This window comes from Ixodes scapularis, unplaced genomic scaffold (assembly GCF_016920785.2).
Source record: "Ixodes scapularis isolate PalLabHiFi unplaced genomic scaffold, ASM1692078v2 PGA_scaffold11__112_contigs__length_91849675, whole genome shotgun sequence".
Taxonomy (NCBI): Eukaryota; Metazoa; Arthropoda; class Arachnida; order Ixodida; family Ixodidae; genus Ixodes; species Ixodes scapularis.
The window spans coordinates 55,808,196-55,817,650 of NW_024609837.1; the positions used below are offsets into that span (position 1 = coordinate 55,808,196).

The 9,455-nt window shown below is 45.4% G+C and overlaps 2 protein-coding genes across 2 annotated transcripts; one reads left to right on the top strand and one right to left on the bottom strand.

Moving 5' to 3' along the window:
- The first annotated feature begins 210 nt into the window (after nucleotides 1–210).
- Nucleotides 211–1,480, top strand: LOC121835027. Its single transcript, XM_042288920.1, has 2 exons — nucleotides 211–440; nucleotides 957–1,480. Exons 1-2 carry the CDS (start codon nucleotides 377–379, stop codon nucleotides 1,364–1,366), a joined length of 474 nt encoding a protein of 157 aa, XP_042144854.1. The 5' UTR covers nucleotides 211–376; the 3' UTR covers nucleotides 1,367–1,480.
- A 1,886-nt stretch (nucleotides 1,481–3,366) lies between these two features.
- Nucleotides 3,367–8,299, bottom strand: LOC121835070. Its single transcript, XM_042289005.1, has 6 exons — nucleotides 8,215–8,299; nucleotides 7,120–7,213; nucleotides 6,852–7,010; nucleotides 6,221–6,275; nucleotides 4,956–5,070; nucleotides 3,367–3,741 (listed from the first exon to the last, which is right to left on the bottom strand). The coding sequence occupies exons 1-6, from the start codon at nucleotides 8,297–8,299 to the stop codon at nucleotides 3,473–3,475; spliced, it is 777 nt and encodes a 258-aa protein (XP_042144939.1). The 3' UTR covers nucleotides 3,367–3,472.
- Nucleotides 8,300–9,455: the final 1,156 nt, after the last annotated feature.

Below are 9,455 nucleotides of genomic sequence, written 5' to 3' on the forward strand. Positions count from 1 at the left end.
TTTTTAATAGTTAAGTGTGCCTACCAACCTGCTTTGGCCTCATAGCTGGCAAGATGTTAAAATAAAGAAAATAAAAAGCTGCATTTAAACTCATCAATACTACATACAAATAAGGAATACTGACACCAACCAGTTGGAGAATAAAATTAAATATAAAAACAAGACACTTGATCAAAGCAAATCATGTTTTAGATACCATGAAGGTCTCGCTAAGAATGTACCATTATTGCAGGCCGTTCATGCCCGAGGTGCACCCCTCCCAAACTGCTGGGGTTTCGTGGATGGGACGGCGAGGCCCATCTGCCGCCCTTCCACCAACCAGCGGATCTACTTTTCTGGACACAAGAGGCTGCACGCATTGAAGTACCAGTCAATAATGTGTGCAAACGGCATCATTTGCCAACTTGATGGTCCCTATCCGGGACACAGGCATGACGCTGGTGGGTGCAGCTGTTCTGGACCTGCATGCTTCCACGTTTGATATTAACACTTCCCATTAATCAGCATTTCAACTCTGTAGCAACACTGAATAAGCAGTTTTGCTATAGAGGTAGCACCGAACCAAATACAAATCACGAAGGAAATCATGTGTTCAATACAATTATTAATGCGATTCTTTCAAATGAGCTAGTCCAGTCGCTGAGCTTAAATAACAAGCCTTGAAATGCTGTTTTGTGCTTCATTTTTGGTTAAGATGCAGTGGCATGTTCCGATTTAACTATATCTCTTCCAATTTATGCAGCCCTTGCTTTCTTCGAGGTTCGCTGCAAAAATATTTACTTAGCTCTGAAAGAGTGTGCTGTTCTACAGAGGACAAAGTATTGTAATGCAGCATTCACACTACATTGCAAAACGGAGCATGCCAAATGAGCACACTGGCGAATCAATACCATGCAACTACTGTTTTTAAAAGTGGTAAAAAGTACAGTGCCTTCTTGCTTCTCTGTTTTATGCAGGCATTTTGCGCGAAAGTGGCCTCTACGGAAAGTTGGAAAAGCTTGTGCAGGGCCGCTCTTACACCATCTACGGCGACCCAGCGTACCCATTACGGCGGCTTCTGATGAGGCCGTACGGAGGTGCCACCCTCACTCAACAGCAAGTGCTCTTCAACAGTGGCATGAGTACTGTGCGACAAGCTGTTGAGTGGGGGTTCGGTAAAATAGTATCCGAGTTCGCATTCCTGGACTTCAAGAAAAACCAGAAGCTGTACTTGCAGGATGTGGGGAGAATGTATCGGGTGGGGGCAATTTTTACTAACTGTCATACATGCCTGTACGGTAGCCAGACTGGTATGTTCTTTGGGCTCCGTGCACCCAACTTGGGGCAATACTTGAAACCCTCTGTACGGGACAGACACAACCTTTAAGATACTCTTGGTACAGTGCTCAGCAAACTTATATGAAACACTCAAACTGTGTCTTATCTCGTAAGATCAGTGCTCCATTACATAGCGCTCAATAGAACAGCTTGAGCAGGGAAGGTACGCTTGCTCAAGGCCGAAATTGAAGCTAGGCCAAGGAAAACAACAGTTTTGCTGGCAATCTACTCTTATCACCACCCTTTCGTATTAAGGTGCTTAGGTGACTGCCTAAACCGTCGGTGATTAGATGACTCAATCAGTGGGCGTTTCATGTTTTTACTGAATGAGCCCTTCAATAACTGACGATTTCAGCAGTCACCTTTGGCCGCCACCTGCATCAAGCAGAATTGCCATGTTGTCCCCGGCCCAGCCACCACTTCGACTTTGAGCGAGCGACCTCCCCTGGTTGGGCCATTCTACTGAGCACTACTTTTGGGGATTCTACGTGCCAAACCGACAAAGTGTATCTGGCGTGGTTCAGTGCAGGACTGAGGATTAATTTCATCCATCTGGAGATGTTCCGACGTACAATAGAAAGTTCAATATCATGGGACCTTCTTTGCAATAAGCCTCCGTCAAACTGCGGCCAGCTCTACAAACATTCAAACCAACTGGGTATCCGTAGGCTGGTGCTTTGCCTCCATGAAACCGTGGCAGCTAGCATTCTTATAAGATAAGACACAGTTTGCATGTCTCGTATAGGCTTGGTGGGCCCTGTAAATGTTCCTAAACGTGGTCTTTCTAGTCTTTTTTAAGTGTTGCACATTAAGCGCTATTTCACGCAGAACTTCTTTAGCTGCTGTCAAGATATTGTACCCATGAGATTATACAGTTCACATGTTCTACATAATTTTGGTGACACTGTTTATTTACCATAAAGTGGCCTTTCTAGTCATTTTCTGATTGCCGAGTTAAAAGACGCTGTTATTTTCTTTTGAACAAGTTTTCTTTGGCTATAGTAATCTTTATTGGAGCTTCCATTTCTACATTTGTACTTGCAAGATGCGTGGAAGAATATAAAAATATTTATGTTATGGTAATTAAACAAATAAAAGTGAAAACTCAAAGCCTGCTGTCTATTTGAACTTATTAGCAATCATTGATTGCACGAGCTCCAGCATGGCTTGCTGCTGTGTGAGAAAAAAGTGTCTTTCCTGTGCACGATCCCTTTCTCTTTCTGCCCTTTCTTGAGCTCTCTCCTCTTTTTCCTCCTCCCACTCACGAACTTGTTGCTGGAGCTGGTCTCTGTCGAGGGCCAGGCGCTTCTCCTCGAGGATGAGGCGCTTCTCTTCAAGTGAAATCCGCCGCTCCTCCAGCTTGTTCTCCCTCTCTCGGGTGCCCTGTTCAAACTGAAATCTTTTTTCAAAGAATATTAGATTCTCATTTTCTCTTTCTTTTTCTGTAAGAAAAACATATGAAATGCATGTTAGACAAATGTTTCTCCAGAAATGTGCACAAACCTTTCCTGGAGGTCTACACTGTGGTCACTTTGCCCAGCTGCATATCTGATCCGAAAGAATAACATAGGGCAAGGATATCATGGAGTTGCAAATTGACATGAATATATTCAGCAACTTAATTTACTCTGCTGCAGCCTCCTTAGCTTCCTACAAGAAAAGAAGCCCCACAACGACATACGCAGGCACAGGAAACATGATAGAGTCATGAAATAGTCTGGAACGCACCAATACAAAGCACATGAACGAGCACAGAGTGATCGTAGGAAGCACAAAGGCAACAGGAATGTCAGGCAACCTAGGCCTTGAAGAACAGAGGTGAGATCAAGGTGCCCAGATTGTGAAATGAATTACCGTAGTAGATTTTCTTTTACTGCACGTGAATTACATTAAGTGTTCACAACTAATATTCAACTTTTCTTCTTAGATGCAGATATTAAGATAGACTTGTCTTCTATGTAACAGGATACCCCTGACGTACTTTGGTAAAAACTGTAAAAAAGGTATTTCAATATACAAACATACAGAGCAAGAATGTTTTTTCCGAACGATGTCAGGCACTGTGGGTTTCAGTTCGTGGCGACTGCAAATGGTAGTGCTTATGTTTCTCTCTTTGTGTTGGTTCATGCACCTCCCCTTACCTCAAGCCCTTCACCTAATCACAAGGGATGTTCTGAGGAGGTTTATAGAACATTTGAGCTGCTTGGGAAGCCTGGAGCTTACCCCCCTGCACCTGACGGCTAGCTTCAGGTTCCACGGTCTGCTCGGGTGAAGCTGCAGGTGCATGGCCTCCAACATCGATCGAAGGGGTGCCCGTGGCAGCTGCAGGTAACTCTCTGCTCACGTCAAGACCAACAATTTCATATGTGTTGCCTGCATCTGCCGCCGAGAGGAGCTCTGCCGTATCCACAACACAAGTGGTCCCTGAAAAAAAATATAAAAAAACAGCACCTCTGAAGAAATTAACTCTTAAATATTATGTTTCCCATTGGTACTTCCATTGGTGGTTCAAGTATGCAGGACTGGCCACAGCATCTATGATAATGAAAAGCGTAGGAATATGTTTTGTCTCGCCCTATGATAAACTAAAGCCGAAAACCTATGGGCCTTCAATCGGCAAAATACAAAAAAAAATGGATAGCATAAAATGCAGCCGTACCATGCATTAAAGCTAACAGCTCGAGCTTAAAAGCTCTTCCACTTTAGCGGTGCTGTGATCGCTAGCGGCAGTGATTTTGGCCGCAGAATTGGTGACTCCAGCGAAATCAACGCTGCATAGCGGCCACGCTGAGAAGCGCAAGAGAGGAGGTCACTTCGACTCTGTCGTTTGCTATCGCTGCTTGGTTCTCGCAGGCAGCATAGAAACATTCATCGTTTCCAGTAGTCATATTTATGCTTCCACCGTGTCATTTTTACGCAATGACCAGACGGAAGTTTCTACTGTCGATAATCGCTTTGCTTTCAGATGTAACACCGATTTTATGCTGCAGTGCAAGAAATTTATGATGGTCCACGTGCTGAAGAACGAAAACTACCTCCTTTCGCCCGACCACCGCGCCCCCTATAGTTCGCTGGAGCCGCTAATTGCACCATGTGAAACATGCTTAAAGGGCAACTTCAATCAATATTTTTTTTTTATTTGGAATTACAACTGTTTTTACCTAAAGCAGTGTCTCCGAATTACAAGGTATAATTTTTTTTTTCTCGATATTGTGTGTAGTTTTATAAATATCACGGCTCAAAGTTTGGTTTCGGGCGTCTACGGAGAAACCAAAACTATCCGCCAGAGGGATGGCAACGCTGATCATCAGCCTACGGTCGCGACGTGACGTCAACGGCGCTGCGGTGAGAGGTACAACCAATCAACCGCAGCTCCACCGCGATCCAATGTCACAAGGGTGCTGTGCCAGTGTTCCTTGGCTAAAAGCTAACCCGCTCGCCCCCTGCTAAAGAGCAACTGGTCACATCACTAAAATCGGTCCTAGTGGAATATGCATTTTCACTTTGACGTAAAATTTCGGCTGTAATATATTTGAAGTTACTAAAGCGATACCCGTCATTTATTTTGGTTTAATTTTCGACCGGAGTTGCCCTTTAAGACAAACACATATGCATTAAGACGCCCTGATCCCACTTACATATGTTGCCAGCACTTTCCGGTACCTCGACGACCGAAGAGGTTGCCACGTACGCTGCAGCAGCAGCATCAGTAGAAGTGGAGGCACGGCATGCGTCCGCAGTTGCGCTGCCATTCTGCGAAAGTCCACCAGATGTTGTAAATGATGCTAAATTCTTTTTTCTTTTAAACCTTTTGTTTAAGTTTTTGCAGCAAGTGCAACATGTGTGATACTTGGTTTACATTCTTCTCTGTAACCATCTTGAAAGAAATTAACAGTAGGCTTGTTTGATTCACCTACATCTCCTGCACCAGCTTCACTCGGTGAACACATAGATGCTAGTTAACCCTTTCCCCACCATGGACGACCTGGGTCCGTCCACACTGTTTGTACCGCTCCTCACGAAGACGAGCTGGGCTCGTCCACATTGATTCGGGCTCCAATACGCTACCATGCACGAACTGGGCTAGTCCACGTGTTTCTAGTGATCTTTGCTGTGGACAGATGGCGCTTCACGGAAAACAAAAACCTGGTAAATTCCTGAATTTGGCACAAAATTGTTCCAACGCAGACAACAGGGGATTTAAAAAATGGCGGCGTCAACTTCTGGTCGCTGCGTTCGTAGTGACAATCTTGCCTCAAAACTGGGGCGAAAACGAAGATATTGTAACGTCTCTTCAAATTCAGAAGACGAGGAAATGAATCTTTCATTGAACAGCGAGAGTGATGCAGCTGAGTTATTGGATTTTAGCTCAGACGACTCCGATTTCAATGAGGACACCATGTCGGCGTATCGGCATTGGACTAGAATCAATGTAGAAAATCCTCCTCCAGTTCCTCCACGTTTTGCGTTCACTTCGCGTGCAAGGTGATGTGAACTGTCTGCAGTACTGCTACGCCCGGCCTGGACGTCCATGTGCAAGGTGACGTGAACTGTCTGCGGTAATGCAGTGAAGCCGAACTTTAATCCCTTTTTCTTTTGCAGTCTGTTCAAAGTTTTCTCATAGAATAAATATTTTGGCATTTGTTTTTGGCCTGTGTATTGCATACTAAATTTATAAGGCACATAAAGAAATTCGGTATTTTCAAATCGTTTTTCTTTTTCAAACATTTTGCGGTAGGCAAAGGGTTAAGAGTGCAGCCTGTCTTAGAATACAAGCTGGGAACACTGCCTTGCACTTTTCTGCATCGAACCTTTTCTGCACCGGTGTGGGCTGGTGCAGGTAAATCGAACGAGCCCAGCATTAATAAATAAAAAGAAAAAAAGAAAGAAAAAGCTGACGTACCGTGGAATATGCTAAGTTGGTTGCGGCGGCGGTGTCCCGTAAAGGGCCGCCCACACTAGCGAGAAAACGCGCCCGGCGTGCCGATAAATCGGTTAAGCGGGAAGATAAAGGGCGTGTCTCTGCACGCGCTCGTGGCGCTGACTGTGCTTCGGCGACATTTTGTTACTTGCCGCGATCGGCGTGCCACGCGCGTTTTCTCGCTACACTCTAAAAAAAAAGGGTATCACCATACACCCTTTTGTCCCATATAATACACCCCAAAACTTCATTTCGACGTACAGCGCCCTATAGTCGAACAGACGGCACGAAATTTTACCAGGGGCTTGATAACGGTGCGATATAACTTATTCAATTGCTAAGGTACGTATCAAAGACCAAAGAAAGAAAACACAAAGCTTTTGCAGTACGGCCAAGAAAACTCCGATAATCTTTTTTGTAGTCAATAATACGTACATCAGCTATCTTAATAAGTTGTACCACACGGCTATTAAGCCCCTCGTAAACTTTGGGGACGCCTGTTCGATTATGGGGAGCTGTACGTCGAATTGAAGTTTTGGGGTGTATTATATGGGACATGGGGTGTAATAATACACCTTTTTTTTCTGAGAGTGTAGTGTGGGCGGCCCTTTACGCAGACGCGTCGCTTCGTTCGGCGGCTGTGAGCTTCTGGCGTGACGGGGCCGCTCTCCGGACGGCCGCTGCCTTGTACTTGTAGTGAAATTCTCTTGTCAGATCGGCGATCGCCTGGAGGAGGTGTTCCTTTTCGCTATATTGCTCCTCGGTGCCTGACCTGCGACAGAGTAGCAACTGAGCTCGACCTGCTGCTCAGATCAAAGCACACACTTTAACGCCGCATTGCTTTAAATAATCTTTAGCAGTAACTGAAGCAGCACACTCACCTTCTTAAGTTGGCGCGATCCTCTGCAGCAAACTGTGCGAGCAGCTGGTCGAGGCGGTCACGTACCGCTCGCGTGCTAAAACCTTTGCCGGTGGCTGAAAGAAGGTTGCTTGCGATTTGGGCCCATCGCGATGGGTCCTCAAACGGGTTGAGGGCGTGAACTTCTTGTAACAGCGAAATGTCATCTTGCGCAGAAAAGCGCAATCGCGAGGAGGCTCCTGCCGCTGCTGCTGCCTTCTGAGCCGCCATTTGCCTATTCCCGCCGGATTAGAACACGGATCGTCTTGGCCTGTGGTCTTGGCTTTAGCCCTCTCGCAACTTATCGCGCAGCACGAGAACGACGCAAAGACCCTTTGCGTCGTCGGAAATAGCGCGCGCTATTTCCGAGAAATAGCGAGCGCTAAAATTGCGCACGCAAAGCGCAAAACCTGGTTTGCGTTCGGAGCATGCGCAGTGGCGACGACGCTATTCTTTGCGTGCGCAAAGCTTTAGCGTGCGCTATTCTAAAACTCCCTAATAAGTTTCAACACACTCCCCCCCGCAAGAAGAAGAAATAGCTGATGTGCCGTTGCATTAAAGTTGAAAGTTGGAAGAAAGATAATTCTGACCTTCTCTGGACGTCCATGCTTCCCGGAAGGTCGCGTTGGTAGCCTGGCAAATATTTTATCATTGCCGTTTAGGTCGTTCTGTGTCACGTCATGTCTGACATTTGCATAGAATCCAGGGACGATGCCTTGCTTTGTGTGAGCGAGCGATTTAGTCTTCCATCCTTCATTCCATTGAATCTGGAAGTCGATCGTGCAGCCACGTGTATTCAAACCACGGGGACGGGACAAGGCGCGAAGTGTACGATACGCTCTTTTCCTAATCTCCTTTATAGCTCTCGTTAGGCGCTGATGTATGCCGACTCTTCGTTTTGTGCTTCGTTGCTCGTATAGTCTCCCTTGTTTCTTAAATTGCTTGTTTCATTGAGGAGGTCGTTTGACATTCCTGTTCAAGAAGGTTCCATTTATTTGTTTAGTTGCTTTGGAACGGTTCCGTTTCTTCCTATCTTTTTGTGCTTTTCTGACTCTATTCTTCTTTGTTTTCAACTCGCCTTCGTTTTGAATGTGAGGACTTCTGTGAGTGCCGGCTTCATACTCTTTCTTGAAACCAGACATGACTTCTTCGCAAGTTAGCATGTAGACTATGTTCTTCGATGAAGTCGCCTGTACGGGGTTGTCGTCCAGTAGCGTATAGGTCACCTTTGTCGTTCCAGTTGATGCGCATCTGTCCTTCGTCTTCTGCTCTGATTTATGTTCTGTGACTAGACGATCGTCAGCGTAGTCTGTTGCCACACCGGTGACAGTTCCGAGTTCATAATTGTTGCTGTAAGGCTGAGTTTGTCTCACGAGATGTGGTCTGATGGAACTCATATCTGATATATTACGTTGTTTAGATAATTGTGGCTTTTCTCTCTCTACTTTTTCCAGTTCCGTCACCTGCTGATTGACTAGTTGTGCTTTAATCTTCAGCATTGATAGATGTCCTACGATGCGGACGTTTAGTTCTATGACGTGAGTGTATTCTTCAAGTTCTTCATTGGGTATGAATGGTTCGATAGCATCATCCAGGTACTTGAGTTGACATTCATAGTATGTTAGCATCTCGATGATTTCGTTAAACTGTCCGGCTGTCGTTGTTTCTGGCATTGCTTTCTCCAGAAAATCAAAGAGTGTCGTTACCTTGGTGCGTAATGCAGATCTTTGTTGCAGAAGGTGTTTGATGCCGACATCGTTGAGGGTGATATTGTCTTGGGCGTCCGTTCCATAGGGGAAAATCTTGTTCATCTTGCCGGTCGATCGTTGCTATAGGTTGGCTGTTGTGACCTTCCGTTGATGGGTCCAGTCAGGTTCTCACCGTTTTGCTAAGCCCTCTCCCGGGTTTCGGCTCCATGTTGAAAGAACAGCTGACTGGTCGTTATTAGATGAAACCAACAACAGCATTTATATACAAATGTTTACATTAAAATGTCCGGCATCGTCCGCTCATGGCCAGGCCTCGATCTATCTCGTCCATTCTATTTCTCGAGCTCCCGCTTCTTCTTCCTCTTCGTCGGGATGCCCGCTTCCGTACAATAAGTTTCAACAGCCCCTTAGGAGTAATATAATGTGTGTATAGTTTTAAATACGCCCTCTGCAATACTTACATGGGTCCTTGAAGGGAATAGATGAATAAATACCATTTTCACATTACTGCAGTTTGTTTTTTGGTGCATCACATGTTCAGGAGAGGTTAAAAAAGTGCAGCCCCATGCAACAAGTCTGCCAGTTTGGTTTGTCCCATTTATTAATATAG